Genomic DNA, 27,748 nt, shown 5'->3' on the forward strand with positions numbered 1-27,748 from the left:
ACAGATATGTAATATTGGATCATTTTCCTCAATAAATAAATCTCATCTCATTATCTCTAGCTGCTTTATCCTGTTCTACAGGGTCGCAGGCAAGCTGGAGCCTATCCCAGCTGACTACGGGCGAAAGGCGGGGTACACCCTGGACAAGTCGCCAGGTCATCACAGGGCTGACACATAGACACAGACAACCATTCACACTCACATTCACACCTACGCTCAATTTAGAGTCACCAATTAACCTAACCTGCATGTCTTTGGACTGTGGGGGAAACCGGAGCACCCGGAGGAAACCCACGCAGACACGGGGAGAACATGCAAACTCCGCACAGAAAGGCCCTCGCCGGCCACGGGGCTCGAACCTCGGCCTTCTTGCTGTGAGGTGATGGCGCTAAGCACTACACCACCGTGCCGCCCTCAATAAATAAATGACCAAGTATAATATTTTTGTCTCATTTGTTTAACTGGGTTCTCTTTATCTACTTTTAGGACTTGTGTGAAAATCTGATGATGTTTTAGGTCATATTTATGCAGAAACATCTATAGAAAATCCTCAAGGGTTCACAAACTTTCAAGCACCACTGTATATTTCAATATTATGAATTCAATTGTCTTTAATGATCAACCTTAAGAATTCAATCGCTTTTGAAACTTTTTTTAAATTAAAATCTTTGTCACTTGATTTAATTTGAATAAACACGTTTACATCGGAACTGTTAAATAGGAACGAAGAGTCCGGAGTTTTATTGTTTCCCTCCGGAGCTTATTTTTGTCGCTCACTGTAATAGAAAATGGCGTAATGTAAACGTTAACCTCGAGAAATTTCTACAAACTTATTTCCGTTGCAGATTGAAATTAAAAAATAAAAATAAAAAGGATTTAAATCTAAAATATGGGACGAAGCAGGAGCAGGTCGCCACGACGAGGTGGGGATTCGTCTTCATTGTTAATTGACGGGTTATCCGAATTTATATTTTGGAGGTTGCTATTAAGAATTAGTAACAGAATGCTCATCCAGCAACAAGACCGGGTCTGTGACCGACATCAACAAACAAACAAACAAACAAACTGAAGCGTTAATGAGGGGTAAACGTTAAATGATTGAGGATTATTTATTATCTACAACTTCCTTGAATGAAATGATAGCTGTGTTTTTGTGTACTCTCTGCTAGCTTTCAGGTTTTCAGTGTGTTTTTGTTTACGCTGTTTTTTTTTTATATTTATTGATGCGTAATTAAATATTTGTCGTGAGCTAAATCCAAGAATGTTTTCTACTACACCCTAGCTAGTGCACTAGGTTTGATGGGGAGCGATTTGGGACGCGGTCGGTGTGAGACTGGGCTTTATTTTTGTTGTTGTTGTTGTTGTTGTTGTTTTGCAGAGAGACGCCGCTCGCGCTCGACTTCCCGGGACCGCGAGCGCAGGCGCAGAGAGAGGGAGAGGGACCGGGAGCGCTCGCGCTCTCGAGACCGGGACCGGCGCAGGAGCCGCTCGCGCTCACCGCACAGGCGGAGATCCAGGTGAGCACCGACACGGCAATGAGAATTTATTTATTTTTTTTAATTAAAAATACTGACTGTTTATGAAAGGTAACGTTGAGACCCTAGTCACGTGACGTGACGTCACCAAAGCCGAGGTCAGGGTTGTAGGTTTGAGCTAAATGTCACAGCATCAGTCAGAACACTGTGGAGTCCCCAAAGTGACGCATTTGTTTATTTAATCTAAGTTTAAGAAGAACCCTTTATTCGTCACATGCACACTTCAAGCACAGTGAAATTCATCCTCTGCATTTAACCCTTCTGAAGCAGTGAACACACGCGCGCACACACCCAGAGCAGTGGGCAGCCACACCAGAGCGCCTGGGGAGCAGTCAGGGGTTCGGTACCTCGCTCAAGGGCACCTCAGCCCAAGGCCACCCCACGTTAACCTAACTGCATGTCTTTGGATTGTGGAGGAAACCCACGCAGACACGTGGAGAACATGCAAACTCCACACAGAAAGGCCCTCGCCGGCTGCTGGGCTCGAACCCGGAACCTTCTTGCTGTGAGGCGATTGTGCTGACCACCATACCACCGGTGATGATTTTATACTACTACGACTTCTTAAAATTCTCTTCACAGATCCTTAAAGCTGGGTTTTACGCTGTAGTGTGTGTTTTTTTTTTTTTTTTTTTTTTAATTTAATCTCATCTCATCTGTAGCCGCTTTATCCTGTTCTACAGGGTCGCAGGCAAGCTGGAGCCTATCCCAGCTGACTACGGGCGAAAGGCGGGGTACACCCTGGACAAGTCGCCAGGTCATCACAGGGCTGACACATAGACACAGACAACCATTCACACTCACATTCACACCTACGCTCAATTTAGAGTCACCAGTTAACCTAACCTGCATGTCTTTGGACTGTGGGGGAAACCGGAGCACCCGGAGGAAACCCACGCGGACACGGGGAGAACATGCAAACTCCACACAGAAAGGCCCTCGCCGGCCACGGGGCTCGAACCCAGGACCTTCTTGCTGTGAGGCGACAGCGCTAACCACTACACCACCGTGCCGCCCCTTTTTATTTATTTATTTATTTATTTAAAATATAAATATTGCTAAATTGCACACCGTAAAAAGATTATGCATGCTATGCCGACCAGTGTGACTCGCGGTAGTGACCTTGTGATTGATGATGAAGGTCTAACAGGATCTGAAATACGATGCTCATGTAAAAGCCACCTGCAGGATGATTAAAGATGGGGCTGAAGATCTGAACAGAGAGTAGTGTGTTCTGAACAGATACAAATACTTTTTGAAAGCTTTCTTGTGTGGTTTCAGCCACACCCACTTTGGTTTTGATAGATGGAGGACTTTCAGTGATGTCACAGATTTTTGTTTATCATGCAGCATCTGCCATATTTCCAGGCAAACAAAGAACCGCTACCTACATGCTGCGACAAGTAATGAAGAAAATCGAGACGACTGCAGTCAGTACAATCTCTCTGAAACAATTTTTTTTATTAATACCAGTATATTGTGCTACATCGAAAAGCTGAAACATGCAGGCATCACAGATCCCTATAATTTACCCACCAACATATTTATTCCACAAGTGCTCGGCAAACCAGCTACCAGATTTGGGACACTATGACATCCTGAACCGTTTTATTATTTCAGACTTCTAAATATCCCAGAGATGCTAAAGGCAGACAAAAGTACAGCTGTCAACCAATATTTCGAGGCAGGTTTTGTGCCAGAATGTTATGGGAAATTCCCAATAAAGAAAAATGCCTTATGATGATGGAGGTAAGCTCAAACATGGACTTCTAACAGTGATAAACAAGCCAGGGCCGAGATCTAGCGTATGTATGTATGTATGTGTTATTTACCAGCTGGGAGGTCTATATGGTGAAATACTGTGACTGAGGTCTTGAAAGTACTGAGCGAGGCCCTCTGGGCCGAGGTCACGGTATTTGACCATACGGACCGACCTTTAAGCTGGTAAATAATATATTTATTTTTTTCTTTATCAAATTCTAACAGAAAACGAGAGCGCCCGAAAGGGAGAGCCAAGCCGCCATTTTGAATTCTAATTCACGGCTGTAATGCAAATTGCTTCCTCCTCGGTATACAAGTGCACTTCCATGGCAGGGAAAAAAACTACATTTTGCCACCTATGTAGTCCCCTATTTATACAAATAGGAGTCATTCATGATTCAGACATGTTTTTGCTCAGTGTTAGCAACAGTTACAAGTTTTTAGCTTTCTCCTGAAATGTTTTATTTTATTTCTTCTTCCTCAGGGTAGTAAAACTCGCTTTCACTGTGAACACTGTCGTTATCGCTATCCATGCTGTAAAATTAATGCCATTCTGCTGAGAAATGCTGGCAAACATTTATAAGATTTTTGATAATCTTATAAATAAATCTTATTTTAAAAAAAAGATAAATGTTAACAAATTCTGCTATGTTTGTTGTTGTGAACGAGCGAGTCACCAGAGGTCCGTAACTGGGGTCTGTACAGTACCATAGGATACAGACCCACTCGCCAGACAATCAGAGTGCAGGATTTGATGGAAACCGGACCGTGAAGAAAAAATGTATGGTATTTAGCCGAATCTGCATTATCAGTACATAACAAACATTCTGGTAGTCTCGCCAAGCATTAGATCTCATAAACTATACCGTGTCCAAAGCCCACATCGAGATATACAATTTAATGTTACACAGGGCTTTCACACTAACCTGATATAAAATGCTCTCCACACACGGGAATGTTTTTATCATCCAGTCTTCTTGTTTAACTGCAGCTCACCATTTTTTCTCATCTTGCTGGGTTCACCGGGAAGTGGTGAAAAGTTAAACCAGGCTTATCTCCACATCTGTTATGTTATCCAAAAGTGCTACAGGTCTCTGGCATTGTTCTTTTAGATGGAACGTCTACAAGTTTATCTGAAGATGTACTGAATTTGGCCTACAGTCGCTCGTGTACACTTGTACCAGTCGCTGTCAAACATGAAGCTCATCAGGCAACATGGCAGCGTAAACAATTCCACACTTACGATGATGTCACGTGGAAGTCCTCCATAGATAGCGGTGCAGATTTAGATCGTGTCCTTGAAACATAAATGTTTCCTTTTGAACATGTGACCATTTAAATGGGAATAATGTTTGTGTGTGGCAGTCAGTGTGTGTGATAACTCGCTGCTCCAGCCGTCTCTGTGTCTGTTTAATAAACGCAGGTCTCCACGGCGACACCGTTCCTCGTCACCGTCACCGCTCAGGCAGAAGGACCGGCGAGAGGAGGAGCGGAAGGAGGTGAAGGACAAGCCTACGAAAGTCCATCAGATATCTGGTGAGTGTGTGTGTGTGTTCATACGTGTTTAAGAGACAGTGCTGATAAACAGGATAATGATTGTGTGTGTGTGTGTCAGCGGAGGACATGCAGGGTAAAACAGAAGAGGAGATTGAGATGATGAAGTTGATGGGCTTCGCTTCCTTCGACTCTACAAAGGTGAGAGTGAGGCATCGTGTCTGTGATGCTGTGCACTTTTTCAGGCTCGTCATTTGGATTTAAGCCAAATTTAAAGCAGGTGTATATTGAATTTGTAAAAGCTGAATGATTTTTGGTGACGTGCGCTCGCTCGCCGGGGGTCTCAGACACTCAGTCAGTCTGAACCGGATCGAGGCTTGATTTAAACACAGATTTGATGATTTAAGTAGCACAAAAACCTTTGAACTAATGGAGCAAATCTTCTGAGGCTGTGTGTGAATCAGGATGAGAATCTGATTGGTTAGTGTGTTCTACTAAACAAGTTGATTGGCTGTTTGTTCTGAGAGGTGGGACTTCAGCTGCTGTCAATCTAACAGTCTCAGACTCTGTCTGTCTCCCTCCCTCTTCCTCTGTCTGTCTCTCTCCCTGTCTATCTCTCTCTCGGCTTGCCCCCCAACCCCACCACACACACGCACACACACAAGTGAAAGCACTCCTGTGAAGTTGAACCCCAAATAATGTGAACGTGTATAAAAGTATTTCAGATTGATTGATTGAGCACGCAAAATAAAAAATTTGTTTTTAATGCTGTTTAAATGACTCGGCTCCCCGTTAACACTCAGATGACTCCAAACATGTCTGATTGGTTTGTGCTCACAGAGTAAACACCAGCGTGCGTCATTACTGGGCTGCTGAGTGATGTCATACATCAAGAAAATAATGTTTAATAACCTAAGAAGTCCTCAAACTCGTTTATTTTGTGTCCACAAACTTTTTCTTTCTTTCTTTTCCATGTTGTTATATCTGGTGCAATTTCATGCGGTTTCTGGTCCGAGAGCGTCTGAGCGTCCTGGGCTCGGCCACTTCTGAGGGCGTATTCACACCTACGTTGTTTGGTCCGGACCAAACGAACCAAATTTCCCTTGGTCCGGACCTTTTGGGTTGGTCTGAATACAAACCACCGAACTCTGGTCCGGACCAAACAAGCGGACCGAGACCGAGCTGCAAGGTCGGACTCGGTCCGGACCAAAGGAACCCTGGTGCGGATCTTTTGGAGGTGTGAAAGCAGACCGGACCTAATCCGACAGTTTTGCTTTTTTGTACCTCGGGAGCTTCCGTCGTTTGTCGAGCATTATGGGAAACGGAGTCTTGACACTCCACCGCAAAGTGCAAACACTGTTTCGGTTGTTAAGGGTCGTTCAGTGGTAGGCGAGTACAAAAAATGAGTAGGGGGCAAACGTGGGCCGAGGAAGAAACGCGCACCCTTGTGGATATATGGGCAGATGTCCACATATCTGAGCTTTTGGAGAGAACACACACAAATGCCGACGTGTTTGCTGTATTCAGTGAGAAAATGAAGGAGAAGGGGTTCACGCGCTCCCCAGAACAATGTCGGCTAAAAGTGAAGAAACTCCGTCAGCCCGACATTAAAATCAGGGACATTCTTTCAAAAAGTGGCGGTACTAGCGATGCAAAAAAGAAATTCATCTATTGCGTGAAGAGCCAGAACTGTCACAACATGATGTGCGCTCATCAGCGCTGTCCTCCGTAGCCGCCTTGCCCTTTGTCGTCATCGTTGATAAATTACTTGTACAACAGCATAGTAATCGCACAATTGTGAAAACAGTAAAAACTGGAAAAAACATATAGCTTTGATGACATTAAAAAGAATAACAGCACGGAAAGCCTCCATGACTACTTTTGAACTTAACGCTTTGTGCGCGTGTCGTCTCTGACCAATAGCTGAACGGCCTCAGGGCGCGTGGCTTTGTTGACAGATTTTGGTCCGCTTACTAAAATGTACAGTGTGAAAGCGAACCGCACCAAAATGAAAAAATAAAAAAAACATTTGGTTCGGACCAAAGCAAGTGAACTATCGAACTGTCCTGGTCTGAATCCACCCTGAGTGAATCAACTCGCTGAAGGGAGTGAATCAAAACTGCCGTTCGTTTTGAACTGCAACATTTGATTTTTGTGGATGTCTGATCATTTAGTGCTGGCTCTGTGTACTTGTGGATTTTTTTTTCCTTCCCTCCCTCAATTTCTACACGCAGGTCTTGTTAAAGATCTGATGTTTTTCTTGCACTGTGTTCATCAGTGAGCAAGTGTGTTTTATGAGGATGTTTTCAGCTGTACACACACTTTAGACAGTTCCTTTAATGACTAATGAGATTCAAGAATGAGATGAGATTCAAAAAACTTGGATGTAAATGTTGCTCATAATGACCACATGGTGGCGCTGTGGGACAAAACCTGCAGTTTGTCTTTGTTTCTCATCTGTTTCCTCTGTCCTGAGGCTTGGTCATCGAGAACATCGAGTAAAACAACCGAACAGTGCTGTGTAGTCTTTTTAAAGCTGAGTGACGTGATTTTATAATGTGAACATGGAGAGAAATTATCTCCGTACACTTTAATGAGCGATTGCGTATCGCAGTATCCTTTTATAAAACGTTTGTGCATTTAAAAAAAAAATGCACAATTACAAACTGATTTGGAAGCAGCCAGCTTGACATTTGTTTGATTTTTCAGAAATTTACAGAATTTTTTCCCCCCCATTCTTTTTTAAAAAAAAAAATCCTATTTAATGAACCACAATTTAAAAAAATAAAATGCAGCATTACTGTTTTGCAGGCAGTTTGTTAGCGAACCTGTATGTCGTGTATTGAAACATCTTTAGATATTGTGATGTTGGTATTTTTGTCGTCTTGCTCAACTGTCGGTAACTATTCATGCCTTTTTTTTTGTTGTTGTTGAATTAATCGATTATGATTGTGTTTAATCACAACAGGACTGCGTTAAATACTAGGATAGGAAATTAACCCTCTTCTGCTTTAACATGAGAACTAAACTCGTGCTTATAATGTTTATTAAAGGTATTTAAACACTGTTTCTTGCAGGGTAAGAAGGTGGATGGTTCTGTGAATGCGCACGCCATCAACGTCACTCAGAAGAGGAAATACAGGTTTGTGGTGTTTTTGTTTGATGTTCTATACCCCATGTTTTCTCATCTCATTCAGTACATTCTCTTCCATTCATTTGCAGTGGTTGGGAAAGTTTTGGCACCCCAGACCAAAAACCTTTTTTTTTTTTTTTAAATAATTATTTCCCTCCTTTGAACCAAAGGATTCGTTACGCTTTTGGGTTGTGATTAGAAGTTCAAGATGCACAAACGCATCTTAAGAAGCAAATATACTTCGCTTTCACTACATACAGTGGTGTTTGAAAGTTTGTGAACCCTTTAGAATTTTCTATATTTCTGCATAAATATGACCCAAAACATCATCAGATTTTCACACAAGTCCTAAAAGAAGATAAAGAGAACCCAGTTAAACAAATGAGACAAAAATATTATACTTGGTCATTTATTTATTGAGGAAAATGATCCAATATTACATATCTGTGAGTGGCAAAAGTATGTGAACCTCTAGGATTAGCAGTTAATTTGAAGGTGAAATTAGAGTCAGGTGTTTTCAATCAATGGGATGACAATCAGGTGTGAGTGGGCACCCTGTTTTATTTAAAGAACAGGGATCTATCAAAGTCTAATCTTCACAACACATGTTTGTGGAAGTGTATCGTGGCATGAACAAAGGAGATTTCTGAGGACCTCAGAAAAAGCGTTGTTGATGCTCATCAGGCTGAAAAAGGTTACAAAACCATCTCTAAAGAGTTTGGACTCCAACAATCCACAGTCGGACAGATTGTGTACAAATGGAGGAAATTCAAGACCATTGTTCCCCTCCCCAGGAGTGGTCGACCAACAAAGATCACTCCAAGAGCAAGGCGTGTAATAGTTGGCGAGGTCACAAAGGACCCCAGGGTAACTTCTAAGCAACTGAAGGCCTCTCTCACATTGGCTAATGTTAATGTTCATGAGTCCACCATCAGGAGAACACTGAGCAACAATGGTGTGCATGGCAGGGTTGCAAGGAGAAAGCCACTGCTCTCCAAAAAGAACATTGCTGCTCGTCTGCAGTTTGCTAAAGATCACGTGGACAAGCCAGAAGGCTATTGGAAAAATGTTTTGTGGATGGATGAGACCAAAATAGAACTTTTTGGTTTAAATGAGAAGCGTTATGTTTGGAGAAAGGAAAACACTGCATTCCAGCATAAGAACCTTATCCCATCTGTGAAACATGGTGGTGGTAGTATCATGGTTTGGGCCTGTTTTGCTGCATCTGGGCCAGGACGGCTTGCCATCATTGATGGAACAATGAATTCTGAATTATACCAGCGAATTCTAAAGGAAAATGTCAGGACATCTGTCCATGAACTGAATCTCAAGAGAAGGTGGGTCATGCAGCAAGACGACGACCCTAAGCACACAAGTCGTTCTACCAAAGAATGGTTAAAGAAGAATAAAGTTAATGTTTTGGAATGGCCAAGTCAAAGTCCTGACCTTAATCCAATGGAAATGTTGTGGAAGGACCTGAAGTGAGCAGTTCATGTGAGGAAACCCACCAACATCCCAGAGTTGAAGCTGTTCTGTACGGAGGAACGGGCTAAAATTCCTCCAAGCCGGTGTGCAGGACTGATCAACAGTTACCGCAAACGTTTAGTTGCAGTTATTGCTGCACAAGGGGGTCACACCAGATACTGAAAGCAAAGGTTCACCTACTTTTGCCACTCCCTGATATGTAATATTGGATCATTTTCCTCAATAAATAAATGACCAAGTATAATATTTTTGTCTCATTTGTTTAACTGGGTTCTCTTTATCTACTTTTAGGACTTGTGTGAAAATCTGATGATGTTTTAGGCCATATTTATGCAGAAATATAGAAAATTCTAAAGGGTTCACAAACTTTCAAGCACTACTGTAGTCATTGTTCGCACACTCGCCGGAAGATTAAATGCAGCATTGGAATGAAAATAATTCCTCTCTGTCCATGTGGCTTCTGAGTCAAACTGTGATGTTTATGGATTCATGCACACCAACATTAAACACCCTGACGCGCTCCGTTTCTCTTTGAAACGTTCTGTCCTCACCGTACATGCAAAAATATTTACTAATCTTGAAAATCCAGATCACTGGTACACAAAACCATTCAGTAGGTTTGAGAGATTATTTTTTTATTTGAAATAAATGAACTGCTAGTAGAAAAGTGTTAGTGCTGGTACTGAATAATGGTCTGGAATGGTGTACAGGTTTGAGACACGATGTTAATTTGTTTAGTAAGTTGTGGGCACGGTGTTGTACACTGTGCTATACTGCACCATGCAGACATGTCATGTTAATTCCGTCGTGTAAATGTTTGAGGGATGTGCACAAGTGAGACACCAAATGACCTCGGGATGCGTGCGGCGGCCATCTTGCTTACATGTTGATGTACAACATGGACACAGATTTACTGTTAATTCATCTTATAGTCTGTGGGTTTGCTCAGTGGGTGACGCGCTGTCATCAAATCATGAGAAAAAAAAACTTATCGATCACTGAGAATCAATGTGCTGCTTAGATACAGAAAACTGTTCAAGATGATTAATAAATTTGGCTAGAAAAATATGTAGTGATAAATAATTAGAAATGTCCATGTGCAAGATATTGTAGTAGTGAAGTGTAATTAAAAGAACCTGGAGGTGCAAGTATAGAAATATGAATATAAAAGGATATTGTCTTTTAAAACAATAAACTCAATACAAAAAGGATACATGTCACCTTTGCTTTAATTCGTGATTTAATTATTAGTTTGTTTTTTTTCCATTTGCCGGATTTTTGGCCCTAATTTTCCGTAACTGGTTGCCGTTCATGCACCCGTGATGTGATGAGACTTCCGCACAGCCAGATTGAGAATTTATTTTTCATCTGCATGCTGCTGAGGAGACGTTGTGTTGTGTTGTTTACTTGCTCGGTTAGCAGCAGCAGCAGCTCTGCTCAGCTGGCCAATAGCATCCGGAGTCACTTCCCAGCTCAGAGATGAAGGCTCCCATTGGCCGATGGTGATGTAATATGTTGGTGCAGAGAGGAGATCAATGATGTAATCATATTTTCTTTCACAGGCAATACATGAACAGGAAAGGTGGCTTCAACAGACCTCTGGACTTCATCGCTTGATCAAGGACTGATCTCGAGGACTTTGTCTTCTTTGCTTCTGGAGTGCTTTGTGTTTTGTTTAGTATGTTGGGTGCATGTCTTAAATTTTGCAGGTTTTTTTTTTTTTTGTATTGTTGATACTATATGCCTAAATGTTTGTATATAGTATACATGTATTGTATGAACATCCTGCCTTTCAATAAAAACTTTCTATTTGATGTGTTGTAGCTTTTTTTTTTTTAATTCTAGAATTATTTTATTGTATTCTCTATAAATTCATACAGAGTCAGCTTTTAGTTTATATCCATACACTGCCCTTTAGCAAAGGTCATTCCAGTGATAAGGATAATAATTGCAACCATCTTACAGGAGTGACTTGCAGTGTGCTGATTTATTAAACGTTTTATTATTCATAAGTAACTAATATGAAGTACATGCATGAATAAATTTAAATATTAACAAAAAAATGCAGCACAATGTTATGATTCTGATTATGGGCATCAAGAAGTGTCTCAGTCATGTTTCTGCGAAACAGCATGTGCAGAGGAGGTAGGGGGCGTGGTGAGTTGGACTTCCGGGGGTGTTGCTTTTCGGCCAATCAGAAGCGACTGTGCTGGCGTGAGGCGACCAATAGCGATTGAACAACAAACCAAGCATGAATGGTTTAGATTTCTGACTAAATAAACGCATGAGTTATGAGTCTATTCGACTCACCAACACTGTGTCCGTGTTTTAGTGTTAATTCTGACTAAAATCCTCTCGAATCATGTTATTTTCGCTGCGTATTTTCGCTTCTTTTCTTCCTTAATTCTCTTCAGCCGTCGAAACCCCTCCCCCACTGACCGCCTTGACCAATAAGAAAACATCTTCGTGTCACGCGCGACTCTCGTTTCCATGACAGAACTCTCGACCAATAGAAAACGCGTTTCCTGATCGCGTCATCCAATAGCTGAGCGGATCCGCCAGCCTTTCCCGGCCGCATCTCAAACACCTTCGTTTTGTATGAATAGTTATCTCGATGTGACTGTATTTTGCATCCTACACAGTGCGCGTGTCTAGGGAGTGAGCATCTGATTGAGATCGAGCCGTAGGTCGAGACGAGGATAATATGACAGTCGCTTCACAACCGTTTCAGCTGCCTGCACAGAGCGACGTTTATAGTTTTGCTAGCTACGCTTATTTTCTATCGTTGATAACACTTAAATAATATTAATAACAACCAGTTAGCTAAGAGCTAATGGTTGATAATGTAGCTTAGCTTAATTAGTTTGAGTTTAACTTTAGCTCTTTTTTTTTTGACACAAAGTCTGGCACTTTGTTTATTTTTTTTCTTCCAAATCAACTAGCAGCTCATTTTTAGTTTTATTTCCACTAAAACGTCAAGTGAAAATATTTTCAAGAGTGCAAAAAAAAAAAAATTGCAATTTTATACAAATACTTGACTGAAGAGAATCTTATGCTAAGCTGCTGTCAAGGTTTGTTTTTGTTTTTGACAGTTCATTTGGAAGAAAAAGAAAAAGGGGAAAATAAGGAATTTTTTTAAAAAAATATACAGAGTTATAATTATTAGTTTGCTTGTATTTCACTCGCACTTTATAATAATTTGCACCAAGAATTTTTGTGCTTTATTGTCATTGTTATTTTTGGCAGCTTGTTTTTTTCCTCACTTGTGTCTTAAAAAAAAAAAAGAAAGCCAGCCCAGAGATTAGCTCCACAACTCGGTTAGCCAGAGCTAGCTCGCTGTGGACACGTCATTTGGGAACCAACACTATACTTACGACAAAAAATCCTTTTCTTAAAAAATTAAAAAAGCTTTTTTTTAAACATTTGCACCACAAAACATTGTCCCATGCTGTCAGTGAGCTAGCTTTTGGGTTGTTTTTTCTTCTTATTTTCAATCTTCTAACCGGCACGGGCGAGAACAACAACAACAACAGCATTTTCCGCTCATTATTTTTATATTTTAATTTTTTACGTATATATATTTTCTTGTAACATTACTTCCATTACATCGGTGTTATTGTTGAACATGGCCGCCAGCGGGATGGTGCAGATGTTGATCGAGGCTGCTGAGTATCTTGATCGTAGAGAAAGAGGTAAAAAAAAAATACTTGTTTAAAAAAATATTATTTTAAACATATTGCATGCATTTTTTTTTGCATGCATGCATGCATGCATGCACGCACGCGCTGCGTGTGCGCGCGCGCGCGCGCCCCTGTGTGTTTGCTGAGATCATAAATAAATAAAAAAATCCTTTTGCTAGAAATTGCAATGCAAGATTAGCTTTTTTTTGCATAAATAAATGTTTTGTTTATTTATTGTTGTCTTATTTGCAAGTCTCAGGGGGTTTTTTTGTGTTTGTTTTTTTTTGTGCTACTCATGCAGATCAGGATGTGTGTGTGTGTGTGTGTGTGTGTTGGCTTTTGTGCTTCCTTGTCCTATATGGGATTAAAATGTTTTCAATCCTGATGGATCCTCCTCCTTCCTCCTCCGAGTCTTTTCTTTTCCTCTCCCTCCTTCCCCTCCTCCTGGATGTGTTGTGGTTTGGGCTGTTGGGTTTACTCCAGTTCAGATGACATCATTGACCCAAAAGCAGTACATTTGACTTATTTTTTTTTTTTTTTAAGACTGACATCTCACCGTCTTGCACAAGAGCATATTTTTAGAGCACTCTTGTGTTTTGATTGATTGATTTTGATTTAAAATCTGATGATTTATTTTGCAGAAGCAGAACACGGGTATGCCTCAATGTTACCGTTCACCAGCCACAAAGACAGAGACGGCGCCAAGCGGAAAAATAAAAGCAAGAAAAATTGCAGCAGCAGGTAAACGTGTGACCTAGTTCCAGCCATGTGATACACATACAGACAGAAATAAATAAATCTATCATACACATCAAACCCAGAAATCACTCCCACTAGACATGTGCCAATACTTGTACACTAAACAAGTGCAGATATAGATGCGCAAGGCACATGTGCAGATCCATATCGATTTAAAATGCATGCGCTAGGCAGACGCCAATACTTATGCACTAGTACATGCAGGATACACCAAGCGCGCATGTGCCAGGCAGGTGCCAATACTTTTGAAAGGTGTGTATAATGCAGTAATCATGTATACAGCAGATGCGTCCCAATACTTCTGGAATAATGCATGCAGGATACACCAAACGCGCACGCGTGTGTGTACGTACGGTATACTTGTGCACCGATCACGCATGACCCGGATACACACTGGTGCTGCGTGCAGTAAGTTTTTCTCGTTGAAGGTTCATGCCAGCATGCATCAGGTCACGTGTGTCGTCGCTTGTGTACGTGCGCTAACTGGCATATTAGCAAAACAAGCTAACTGTACTAGTTATAACCCCTGCTACGATCTTACAAGCTTCGCTTTTCTTCATCGCATCTCTTTTACACGTTTACATAGAGGGCGTAAACGACAGGAGACGAAACTACGGTTGTTTTGTGCTGGGAGGAACGAGGAAGCGGAGCGATAGAACACCACACACCTTCAGAGGAGTCGCTTGGAGTTAATTGTTAGGATTCAGTGCGTTCCTCTGTAGCTAATTTGCACAAATTTGAGAAAATCCTGCTCTTCGTCGCTCACTAGCGTGATCATCAGGCCTCAAAATAACATCACACTTGTTCAAACACACACTTTATCCGCCCACACGCTCTCATGATGCCTCACCGCCCCCCCCCCCCAAGCACACGCCTTCCCGTAACCTTGACATATGTACGACGTCCAATCTGCCTCTTAAAACGGTTAGCATCAGTATAGCTTGCCAGAAAACCTCAGGAGCGCTACAGCGTGCTGCTTCGCCCGTCAGCAGGATTTTACACCCTGTCTCTATTTCTGTCTGCCAGCGGCGCCTGAGCCAAGACTCACTTAATGCTCAGGAAGCAGATAAACACATCTCAAAACACACGTTCGCTTCTATAATCAGACTTTTAGACGACTTCTGGAATCTTCCATCAGAATGAGCTTCAACCGAAACATCTTCTGACGTCTTCATGGTTTGGGAGGAGGAAAGAAATCCAGTCTTGATGTAAAAACGGAAAAAAAGTCAGGGCTTGTATATGTTACTTCACATTAATAATAATAATCAAATTATTGCGCATAATTTCATTTACAAGTCAGAGGCTTCAAAGAAACCTTTTTAAATGTTTGTCATTGGAAAAATTAACGTTTTATGGTAGACCAATTTTTAACGATACGCGGTTCTGCATCACGCCGTAACAAACTTGCGACATGACAAGATCAGAACCGTGAACTTGATGACAGCGCTGTCGAATTCTGTATTCCGATTGGTCAAAAGGTAGGTGTTGATTTAATTTTCCAAAGCCGGCGCAGCTGCTCGTTCGAATGCATCATTTCTATAGCAACAGGTCATTCACAGGAATCGAGCGCAAACCCGTCGATGCGGATTTACGAGGAGTAAAAGGTCACGGTGAGAACAGGAACTCCGCTGCATCACACCTCGCTGTTGATTAATTTCCTGGAGCAGTACGACACAGAGTGGTTTTATACTTTACACATCGCTCATGTACAGGTGTTGAAAGACGTGGCGGTTTGGTCACGGAGAATTGATCCTCGTCCACTTTTCACACACCGCGCTGATGGTTGAGCATCTGTCTGAGCCATTAGACCGCGTCCTCGTTATCAACCCACAGACGCTCATCGTGTTCAAGTGCAAGTCGAGCGAAGGGCCGCGTCATACATCCGAGCAAACTGATTTATCGTACACGGACGCTTGTCCTCCATCCCCACTCCTACTAATTACTCAGCCCTCATTCACTGCCCCACGCCTCCTCCTCCTCCTCTTGAACAGGGCCGAGCTGATTGTTCTGTTCGCCACGTCATTATGCAGGCCGTCGTCCCTACCAGCTTTTTATTTATTTATTTATTAAAGTATTAATGTAGCTCCTGTGATGTCGATGGCCAGTTGAATAAATAAAACGAGCACGTTCCTCTCACAGATGCAGTCAAGGATAACGTAAATTGTCTGACGTATGGATGTGGCTTAGGACACAGCGGGACTTTAGACCGTCGTCTATAAACACAAGCTGCAGCATCACAAAGGCGGCCATCTTGTACAGCACGCCTCTTAATCCTCAGATGTAAACGTGTGAAGGCGGAGTTGTAGCATAAAACAGGAAGTAATGATGATATTCTTTTTCCTCCACCGCTGAAGCACATTAAACATATATTTTTATATCCTGATTTGTTGGCCGCTAGTTGGAGGTTGACGTAACGACGGGTGCAGTGGCGTTTGACGGCGGCGTTAGCATTAAACTCGGAGCTTTGTGAGCGTCCAGATGAGGAAGCAATAGAGTTAAGGCTACGATCACATGACAGCTCGCGATGCTTTGCAATAAAAATGAAGCGTTTGGTGGCGATGTTTGTTTGTTTCCCCCGAGCTTCGGAAAGTATTCCCAAAAACATCTGAGTGTTCGCCACTTAGTTTGCCGACAAAAACATCTCCACCAAATTTCAGCGTATGCACTGAAAATTTTCGCAACACTCACGAGGCAGAGACGCTCCAGAAAACAACTCTCGGAGCACGTTCGCCGTCGACCACGCGATTGCTACCGGGTTTTATTTTATTTTTTTAAATTGCGAAGTATTCGAGAGCTGTAGTGTGAGCAGGGCCTAAAGCTCCACTGCAGCACTCTCTTTAGGTACAGATGGATTGCTTTCCAGCTAGCATGGGAATTTTCTTCCTTTCCAAGGAATGACGTCGAGTCAGGACCTTTAGGAAGAGTGTTTAGGTTTTAAAAGTCGACTTGAACACTTGTATGATGATGTAATATCTGGACGCTGAACATTTCCTGAAGATCACACAGCGGTTATCGAGATAAACATGCAAATCGTCCGTGGTAGGTTTTACTGCTGGTTTTGATTTTTATTTTTAAAATTAATTTTTTTTTAAATTTCACTGATTGCCTCGGCGTAACGGCTTTACGAAGTCGTTAGTGTGAATGCTGATGTTCCTGTGCAGGGATCTGAAAAAGGGAATTTCCTCAGGAGCTGTTGCTTTTCGACTTTTACACATTTACATCGAATGAAGAGGTGTGTTACAAACGATGTGACAAGATTCTGTTGTGGTGGGTCAGGATTTCAGGGTGTGTGTGTGGTGTGTAACAGGAGATACCTGGATATGATCGTTGTATCAGAGTAACCAAGGGTCAGCTGTATACACAGCGGTGTGTGATGTGGTCAGGGAGGGAAACTTATCATTCCAGTTCAGAGAAGGACGTCATGCAGGTGTGTGTGAGAGAGAGAGAGAGAGAGAGCGAGCTTCATCAGATTTCTGCAGCAGATGAAATGCAGATTGTCCAGATCTTTCTGAAACAAAGCCATGATGCGTTTCCCCAGCCATCGCATGTCGTCATAGCAACGTCCACGGCACCGCGTGCCGGCTTTTCCCTCGTGTGACCTGGAGCCTTCCCTGTCACGAGGGAGGACCGTCTTAAAGATTCAGCGAGCAGAGAAGAGCCACGTTCAGCAGCCATTTTATTTATTTCCCATCATCTTTCCCAGTATTTTTAAAAATAATTTTTTAAAGCTAAACAGGAAAATCCTGTTTAGCTTTCTGAGCATCCTCCCAAAAAATGTTAATCATCTTCGATCAGAAAAAAAAAAAAAGAGCTGTAAACAGACCCATTAACTAATTAACCAGCGACATCATTATTTTATCACTTTCGGAAAAACAGTCCCTCTATATACCGAGTTATTTTCATTAGTGCGCCATGTCCATGTCATAGACTCATAAATGATGTTGTATCAGTATCGTGATAAATTGTAGCGCAATACGTTTTGAGATTGCATATATATATATATTCGTTTTTTTATTCATTACAAGCTCTAATTAAAATCAGCTGATTTGATATTCATTTCTTTCACAGATTCTTCTTCTTACTATAATTAAAACGTAATTGAAATGTTTTTCTAGAATAATGATTCTCATTTTTTTTTTCCAGTTTTAGTAAACCTGAAATAATAAGCATCAATGTTGAATTAAAAAAAATTTATTTAAATTTTTTTTTGAAAATAGCTTTATCTCATATACCATGATATAAATCATGTGTCGGAGAAATGCCTGAAAATATCATGATGTAACGTTTGAGGCGCATCACCCATCCTTCGTACGCACTACGACAAATTCTTTAAAGAAAAAAATCGCGTTATCTTGCAGCTACTTAATTAAGCAGGGATTTGTTATTCAGGACAGAAAACATCAGTATTTTTGTGGTTTGAGGTTCATTTGTATCGTCCACATGGTTTATGGAGAAGCAGGTCATGGTGATTGTGTGTGTGTGTGTGTGTGGTCTTTTTTAAACCTTCTGTATAGTGAGCGAGTGTGAGAGCAATTACAGATACAGGTCTGAGTGTTTTGTCTTGTTGCCATGGTGATCAAGTGTCGTCCACATGTCCAGGTGCAAACAAACGCTGTAACCAGTTTCCTTCAGGAGTCTGCAAAGAAACTAAAATTAATTTTCGAGAACATTTAGGTTTAATATATTTCATAAAATTTTAATGTTTTACAAAATGTCTCCGATATCAGGATTTTCAAAACGGTGCGTTTCTGTGATGTTCTGGTATACTTTTATGACCCTCATTTGCATACTGAAACATGATTGCCTGTTGTGTTGTATGATGCAATAACAGTCTGTCACTGGTTTTCCAGAGATAGATGGATAGATAGATACTGTAGATAGATAGTGTCTTGCAAAAGTGTTCCTCCAGTTTTGTCGCATTACACGCTGGAATTAAAATGGATTTTGGAGGGTTGGAACCATTTGATTTACACAACACGCTGACCACTTTAAAGGTGCAGGTTTTTTTTTTTTTTTTTTTAAATTGTGACACAAACAATAAAGATGGGAAAAAACAGAAATCTGGAGTGTGCATAAGTCATCCCCCCCCCCCCCCCCCCCCCCCCAAAAAAAAGTCAATACTTTGTAGAGTCACCTTCTGTTGCGATTACAACTGCAAGTCTCTTGGGGTGTGTCTCTATTAGCTTAGCACATCTAGCCACTGGGATTTTTGCCCATTCCTCAAGGCAAAACTGCTCCAACTCCTTCAAGTTAGATGGGTTGAGTTGGTGTACAGCAATCTTCAAGTTATGCCACAGATTCTCAACTGGATTGAGGTCTGGGCTTTGATTAGGCCATTCCAAGACATTTAAATGTTTCCCTTTAAATCACTCCAGTGTAGCTTTAGCAGTATGTTTAGGGTCGTTGTCCTGCTGGACTGTGAACCTCCATCCCAGTCTCAAACCTCTGGACGACTCAAACAGGTTTTCCTCCAGAATTGCCCCGTATTTAGTGCCATCCATCTTTCCTTCAGTCCTGACCAGCTTTCCTGTCCCTGCAGATGAAAAATATCCCCACAGCATGATGCTGCCACCACCATGCTTCACTGTAGGAATGGTGTTCTCAGGGTGTTGGGTTTGTACCACACCTGGTGTTTCCCATGATGGCCAAAAAGATCAAGTTTAGTTTCCTTTGACCAGAGAATCTTCTTCCATGTGTTTGGGGAGTCTGCCACATGCTGTTGGGCAAACTCCAAACATGTTTGCTTAAGCAATTACTTTTTCCTGGCCACTCTTCCATAAAGCCCCGCTCTGTGGAGTGTACGGCTTAAAGTGGTCCTATGGACAGATACTCCCATCGCCGCTGTGGATCTTTGCAGCTCCTTCAGTGTTCTCTTTATTGCGTCTCTGATTAATGCCCTCCTTGCCCGGTCTGTGAGTTTTGGTGGGCGGGGCCTTCTCTTGTCAGGTTTGTAGTGGCGCCATATTCTTTCCGTTTTACTATAATGGATTTAATGGAGCTCTGTGGGATATTCAAAGTTGGGGATATTTTTTTATAACCCAACCCTGATCTATACTTCTGCACAACTTTGTCTCTGACCTGTTTGGAGGCTCCTTGGTTTTCATGTTGCTTGCTTAGTAGTGTTGCAGAGTCAGGGTCCTTCCAGAACAGGGTGATTTCTACAGACATCATGTGACACTTTGATTACACACAGGTGGATCTTAATCAACTAATGATGTGACCTTATGAAGTGAATGGGTTGGACCAGCTCTTATTTAGGAGTTTCATATGAAAGGGGGTGAATACTTATGCACACTCCAGATTTCTGTTTTTTCATCTTAATAATGGTTTGTGTCACAATAAAACAACAATGTGCACCTTTAACCCTTTGGTGACTGACCCCTTGAAAATGGTTCCTCCAGGAACGATGACGTTTCAGTTGTCAAGACAACGGAAAAACTAAAATACAAAAACAGAAAGATACGTCACAATGCTCTTGTGCACAAAACAAAATGCTCTTGTATTTGTATTTTAGTTTTTCCGTTGTCTTGACAACTGAAATGTCATGGTTCCTGGAGGAACCATTTTCAAGGGGTCAGTCACCAAAGGGTTAAAGCGGTCGGCATGTTGTGTAAATCAAATGGTGCCAACCCTCCAAAAATCCATTATAATTCCAGCTTGTAATGCGACAAAACAGGATGAATACTTTTGCAAGGCACTGTAGATAGATAGACGGATAGATAGATATTTAGTTTGGATTAATTCCCCTGGAGAAAAAAAAAAAGTTTTATCAGGTTTTTAGTAACTCTTTAGTAACCCTTTTTTCAAACGATCTTGAAATGGTGAATAAGGTGATAATTATTATGAGGGATTGTTCTGTAAGGGTGTTCGTTGAGCTGTTTTAAAGTGAGGGTGTTCTTGGCCGAGCGTGTCGCACTGCCGAGGAGCGCTGTGATCACGGCGTCACCCTGAGAGAACCTTCTGACGTTTATATTGCGCAGTTTGCGAAACAGTGGCGTATATGAAGGTAACTGTTGAGGATTTGAGCTCGGACGTGCTGTACAGCGGATCACCTTTGATCTAGAAGATTGAGCTGGCTTGATGCACTTTCAGTAGATCATCATTAACTTTAGTACTCGATGTCTTATTTTACAATCTGTTGGTCTGTATTCAGAACCGTAAATCATTGCTCGTGGCTCACACACACACAGCTCTGTATTTTGCGTCCTTGTACACCGTGTACTCCAGCAACTGGAAGACGAAGTGAAGAAAACAAAGTTTTTGTCCTTTGGTGTTCTCAAAAACAAACAATACGATCCGAGGATTATCTTTAATAAAGGATCATCTTTATCTTTATTAGGATTATCTTTAATAAAGAACAGCGTGATTAGATGACAGAGCGCTCAGCTTCATCGGGTCAGAACGGCAGGTTGCTCTAAAGACAGTCGATGGACGGAGCGTTGTCGTTAAAATGCCTTCAGGAGAGCCGATGAACTGCACGCGCGGGTTTTTTTTTTTTTCCCCTCCATATGACTTATCAGCTCGTACAATCCAAAGATATTCTCTCTGTGTCTCTTTTTTTTTTTTTTCCCCTCGCTGTCTCTGTAAGCTTCCCTCCTACTTTGGCTTATGTTTCCTGATGGCTTGTTGGGGGAAGGGTTGGGAGTGTTACGCTGTGTGTGTGTGTGTTTCTCTTCCTTCCCTCCCCCTCCGTTCTGCATCGCTGCCAGCTCTGAGCAACGAGTACAGTTCCAGCTCCAGCACTACACATTTGACAGTTTTCCACCTACCTCTTCTTCCCTTACACACACGGTGCAGCACCATCCTGTCCAAAAGCTGCCACAGATACTAATATCGCTCTCCTCTACATTTCAGACGTCACAAAAGTCCCTAACGTAGCGTTAACCTGGTTTTTAATTGGCGGTATAAATTTGCCCACGATGAGCACGCGGCTCGATCGATACTGTAAAGCCACGTATAAAACCAAGAGCACCGCGCACCGCTTAGGATTTATACTAAGGGTAATAAATAGCCGGATGGAAAAAAGGTCACGGGTTATTTTAAGGACACGGTGCTCTCAGCCCCCAGGAGAACATGAACGAGAAAATATTCCCAGGTTGTTTTGCGTTTTCTTTGTGGAACATGCAGCAGATTTGTGCGAGGTCTGGCTCTGCCTGGGTGAACAGGTGGCTCTCAGCGTTGCACCACAAGCCCCTGTCGTGCACCAAGGGTTATGTTGGCACAAGCTCACACACACACACACACACACACACACACACACACACACACACACACACACGCGTGCATTTAAGAATGCAGAGCTTACCAGGCCAGAGCCATGCAGCCGAGACGGCCCCCTTTGCCCTTCATTGCATTCCTGAGGTGCGTAACACAATCGTCATGCTCTCTTCACCTCAAATCAATAACACGCCGACGCACATGTGTCTCGCATCGTCCACACGTGTAACCTGAACAGAATAGAAATGTCTGGAAGAAAGATGAAGTAAAAGACTGGAAAGGTGTTAAACGCTACATTTCATTGCAGCACAAAGTTGACGTGACCGCTCCGTAACGATTAGCGTTCCTCGATCTCCGATCTGTTTGTTTTCTTTTGAGAAAGAAGTACGCACCGGTGACGGTCATGTTTTTGGCTCGTGTTTCTGAAGTCCTGGAATTTTTTTTTTTTGTGTTTAATATTTACCTAAACAATCTCGACGCAGAGAGAAATTAATCACCACCAGAAGTCGACTGGTCTTTTCGTCGTCTTTCTTTTTTGCTCTTTCATATAATCTTGCAGAAGATTAATAAAGAGAGTATTTTAGATTAATAGTTTTCACCGTACAGGAAGTGTGTGCGCGCCTTCTAGCTATGTTTATCTATAATTCCTTTATCGGAGTGGCAACACGTATGAGAACACGCAGAGATATATAATGTAGAATAGGAAAATTTCACTCTGATACCCAACTTTTGAACATTTATTAAAAATTTATTCTCGACAAACGTTTCGGTCTTCTTCAGTGTCGTAAAAAACTAAAAATGGTCTTATATTTCCAAAGTTGTGAATTCTTTAAAATTCTAAAAATCCCATTTTTTAACAATACTTAATTATTAAATTATGTAATGAATAGTTTTTGTATTTGTCCTTTATTTAAAATTGTAAGGGTTCTAACAAAGGGTGGAGCACAGAGGACGGCAGGACAGAGATCAGTTTCGCAAACATGACTTTTATTGCCACACTTTTCAGTGAAACATCCAGTGACTAACACACACACACTCGGCGTCTGGTTCGGGGAGGAGCTCCTCTGCTCTCCCTCTTTAAGTAGGGCGCAGTCACTGGGAAGACACACAAACACAGGTTAATTGACATCAGGTGTAGTGATTCTGCCACTTACCTTCCCTGACTCCGCCCTCCTGTCACAGACTGGCGCTTGACCACGCCCCCGCTGCCACATACCCCCACCGCCTGACTCAGGCCGGGCGGCTGTCCGGCCTGCAGCTGACTCCCCTCCCCCCTTGACGGGAGAGGAAGTCCGCCACGACCATCTGCGCCCCCGGCCTGTGGACCACCTTGAAATTAAAGGGCTGGAGTGCCAGATACCAACGGGTGATCCGTGGGTTGGCATCCTTCATGCGGTGGAGCCACTGGAGGGACGCGTGGTCCGAACAGAGGGTGAAAGGGCGCCCCAGCAGGTAGTAACGGAGGGTGAGGACCGCCCACTTGATTGCCAGACACTCTCTCTATTGTGCTGTAGCGACCCTCACGCACCGACAGCTTCCTACTGATGTATAGGACTGGGCGGTCCTCCCCCTCCACCTCCTGGGACAAAACCACCCCCAGCCCTCTGTCCGACGTGTCCGTCTGTAACATAAAGGGGAGAGAAAAGTCAGGGGAGTGTAAAAGTGACCCCCCACACAGTGCGGCCTTTACCTCAGAAAAAGCCCGCTGGCATTGCTCCGTCCACTGGACCGGATCTGGTGCCCCCTTTTAGTGAGATCAGTCAGCGGGCTGGTGACGTCCGAATAATTAGGTATAAACCTCCGATAATAGCCAGCCAGCCCCAGGAACTGTCTCACCCCCTTTTCGGTCTTGGGCTTCGGGCAGGCAGCAATTGCTGCGGTCTTGTTAATTTGGGGACGCACCTGCCTGTTGCCCAAGTGGAAGCCCAGATACTGTACTTCCACCCGCCCAATCGCACACTTCTTCGTGTTGGCTGTGAGACCCGCTCGCCTCAGCGACCTAAGGACGGCCCTCAGATGTTCGAGATGCCTCGGCCAGTCATTACTATAGATGATAATGTCATCGAGGTAGGTGGCCGCATAGGTGGCGTGAGGGCAGAGGACCCGGTCCATCAGCCGCTGAAACGTAGCGGGCGCCCCAAACAGCCCAAACGGAAGTGTGACGAATTGGTGTAAACCGAACGGTGTGGAAAAGGCCGTTATTTCTCGGGATAGTGGAGTCAAGGGGATCTGCCAGTATCCCTTTGTTAAATCCAGTGTCGAATAAAAGCGAGCAGTGCCTAGTCGATTGAGCAACTCATCAATACGAGGCATTGGATACGCGTCGAATTTAGACACCGTGTTGACTTTTCTATAGTCCACACAGAACCGGACCGACCCGTCGGCCTTGGGTACCAAGACCACCGGGCTGCTCCAGTCACTGTGGGACTCCTCGGCGATGCCCATTTCGAGCATGGCCTCGAGTTCTTCCCGAACCACCTTTTTCTTGTGTTCGGGTAGCCTGTAAGGGCGGCTACGCACTACCACCCCCGGGGGCGTCTCAATGTGGTGCTCTATGAGGTTAGTGCGGCCGGGCAGGGGCGAGAACACGTCCGAAAACTCGGTCTGCAACTGGGCGACCTCCGCGAGTTGGGTCGGGGAGAGGTGGCCTCCACAGGGGACCGGAGAGGTATGTGATGTCAGTGCGCCTTTTTGAACCTCCGGCCCCAGCTCTGCCTTCTCCGGAACCACCGACACCAACGCTACGGGGACCTCCTCGTTCCAGAGTTTGAGTAGATTGAGGTGGTAAATCTGTAGCGCCCCACCCCTGTCCGTCCGCCTCACCTCATAGTCGACGTCCCCGACTCGCCGTGTGACCTCAAAGGGTCCTTGCCACCTGGCGACTAATTTAGAGCTCGATGTGGGCAACAGTACGAGTACTTTATCTCCCGGTGCGAACTCTCTAAGGCGCATACCCTTGTTGTCCAGGCAGGTTTGCCATTCTCCTGGGTTAGGTGTGTGAGTGTATGGAGTTTTGCGCGCAGGTCAATAACGTATTGAATTTCATTTTTACTTGGTGAAGGTCCCTCCTCCCAATTTTCTCGCAGCACATCTAAAATGCCGCGCGGCTTAAGCCCATATAATAATTCAAACGGGGAGAACCCCGTGGAGGCTTGGGGGACCTCTCGCACTGCAAATAACAAGGGTTCGAGCTGTTTATCCCAGTTATGTGCGTCCTCACTTACGAAATTTTTAATTATGTTCTTGAGGGTGCGATTAAACCGTCCGTTTGTGGGTGATATACGCTGGTGTGGATCGGCTTAATAACCCATACAGTTCGTTCAGTATTCGTGACATAAACGAGGTGCCTTGATCAGTCAGAATCTCTTTCGGGATTCCAACTCGGGAGATAACGCGGAAGAGCGCCTCCACAATACTGCGTGCTGAGATATTGCGAAGAGGCACGGCTTCCGGGTATCGTGTTGCATAGTCCACCAGAACTAATATAAAGCAGTATCCTTGTGTTGACCGATCTAATGGCCCGACGAGATCCATCCCAATTCTTTCGAACGGGGTCTCGATTAACGGTAGAGGGCGCAAAGGCGCTTTTGGAATGGCCGCTGGATTTACTAACTGGCATTCGCGGCATGCCATACACCACCTACGGACATTGCCGCAAATCCCCGGCCAATAGAATCGGGCCATTATTCGGGCTAGTGTCTTATCCTGCCCTAAGTGTCCAGCCATGGGATTAAAGTGAGCCGCCTGGAATACCAATTCCCGGCGGCTCTTCGGAATTAAAAGCTGCGTGACTCGCTCTTTAGTCTGAGTGTCCTGCGTCACTCGGTATAATCTATCCTTCATAATCGCGAAGTAGGGGAAAGATGGGGTGGCGTTCGGCTGGAGCGTTTGACCATCAATTTACTCTCACTTGGTCAAACGCATGCCGCAGAGTCTCGTCTCACGATTGCTCTAATGGGAAATCTGTGAGGGATTCCCCAACAGAGAGAGGAGGGGCCGGCGTCTCCTCACTCTGACGCGGAGATGACGTAGACGGCTCTGTGACAGCTGCTCCTGCCAAAGCGACACCGGGACCTCCCCCTGTTAAATGGCAGGACCCACTCTTTACTAAGTGTGTCATGAAATCCCGGCCAATCAGTCCCCAAAATCAGAGTGGGTAAGGCGAGGATTAACCGCCGCCTTCACTATAAATTTTTCCCCTCGGAAAAAAATGTGGACCGACACCAAAGGGTAGCTGTAAACGTCCCCGTGCACACACAACACCTTCACCCCCTGTGCTCCCCCCAGTGCCTCGTTTTGCACCAGGCTTTGGTGAATTGAGGTCTGATTACAACCAGAATCCACCAACGCCTGATATGTATCCCATTGAATACTCACCGGTATGCGATACGCTCCGGCCCGATCAAGGGCGGCTCCTGGCGGGTCGGGGATCCGAACCACCGTGCCCACCTCCATGACCGTGCACTGTTGTTGGAGGTGGCCCGGCTCCCCGCAGCGCCAGCAAACCGGCCCGGGCTTCTTCTCTGCACCGGTGTTCTGGGGCTCACTCACCTGAGGAGGGGGAGAGACAGACACAGAAGGGAGAAACGGGAGGGCACCGCGGGTGCGGCAGGCCGGCACAGGTGGCGCCAGCCCCCGCGGTGGGGAAATGGGGCAAGGACGAGACACCGGAGGAGAGGGAGAGGAGAGAAGAGGCTGTCTGCTGTCCTGCCGCTGGGACAGCCGCCATATGGTCCTCCGCCAGCTCGATTGCCTGATCCAGCGACGCCGGGCGGTGGCACTGGACCCACTCCGCGGTTTCTGCTGGCAAGCATGCGATGAATTGCTCCAGCACCACCTGGTCGATGATCCCCTCGGCGTCGCGGTTGTCGGCCCTCAACCACCGCCAGCAGGCGTCCCGGAGTTGCTGGCCAAACGCGAACCGGCGGCCGACTTCCTCCAAGCACAAAGCGCGGAAGCGCTGACGCTGCTGTTCAGGGGTGCGTCCCACACACTGGAGGATGGCCCGGCGAAGGTCCGCGTAGGCCGGTCGGCGGGGAGCTGTAGCGCGGCCAGCTGTGCCTCTCCCGTTAGCAGGGGGAGGAGGGGCGCCGCTCCATCGGCCACCCCGAGGTCTCCGCGACTTGCTCGAAGAGCGTGATGAATGCCTCGGGGTCGTCCTGCGGGCCCATCTTTGTTAGGGTGAGGGGGGACGGGCCCGTGGTGGGAGCGTTGGTGGACCCCGCCAACGCGAGGAGGTGCTGGAACGCCTGTCAATCTTCTTGTTGGGCCAACACCAGGGCCTCAAACCGCTGTTCTTGCTCCTTTCGGAGGGTGGCTAGCGCCTGGTGCTGGCTTTGCTGGGCTGTGGCGAGGGCGTGAACCAGTTCGGCGAACGGGGAGGACTCCATGGGGCTGCTAGGCTGCTGTGCTCCAGATGACCCGGGTTTCGGCACCACTGTAACGGTTCTAATGAAGGGTGGAGCACAGAGGATGGTAGGACAGAGATCAGGTTCGCAAACATGGCTTTTATTGCCACAGTTTTCAGTGAAACATCCAGTGACTAACACACACACTCGGCGTCTGGTTCAGGGATGAGCTCCTCTGCTCTCCCTCTTTAAGTAGGGCGCGGTCACTGGGAAGACACACACAAACACAGGTTAATTGACATCAGGTGTAGTGATTCTGCCACTTACCTTCCCTGA

The 27,748-nt window shown here is 44.4% G+C and overlaps 2 protein-coding genes across 2 annotated transcripts in view; both read left to right on the forward strand.

Moving 5' to 3' along the window:
* The first annotated feature begins 803 nt into the window (after positions 1-803).
* snrnp27 (small nuclear ribonucleoprotein 27 (U4/U6.U5)) lies at positions 804-11,222 on the forward strand. Its single transcript, XM_060907516.1, has 6 exons — positions 804-923; positions 1,379-1,517; positions 4,720-4,832; positions 4,912-4,991; positions 7,868-7,932; positions 10,971-11,222. Exons 1-6 carry the CDS (start codon positions 890-892, stop codon positions 11,023-11,025), a joined length of 486 nt encoding a protein of 161 aa, XP_060763499.1. The 5' UTR covers positions 804-889; the 3' UTR covers positions 11,026-11,222.
* Positions 11,223-12,145: 923 nt separating this feature from the next.
* mxd1 (MAX dimerization protein 1) overlaps positions 12,146-27,748 on the forward strand; it is a 47,857-nt gene continuing 32,254 nt past the window's right edge. The window contains exons 1-2 of the mRNA XM_060907517.1: positions 12,146-13,100; positions 13,730-13,829. Of these exons, the coding sequence (XP_060763500.1) occupies positions 13,034-13,100; positions 13,730-13,829 (167 nt within the window). The 5' untranslated portion in view covers positions 12,146-13,033. The remainder of the gene's footprint in view (positions 13,101-13,729; positions 13,830-27,748) is intronic.

Source organism: Neoarius graeffei, chromosome 24 (assembly GCF_027579695.1).
Source record: "Neoarius graeffei isolate fNeoGra1 chromosome 24, fNeoGra1.pri, whole genome shotgun sequence".
Classification (NCBI taxonomy): domain Eukaryota; kingdom Metazoa; phylum Chordata; class Actinopteri; order Siluriformes; family Ariidae; genus Neoarius; species Neoarius graeffei.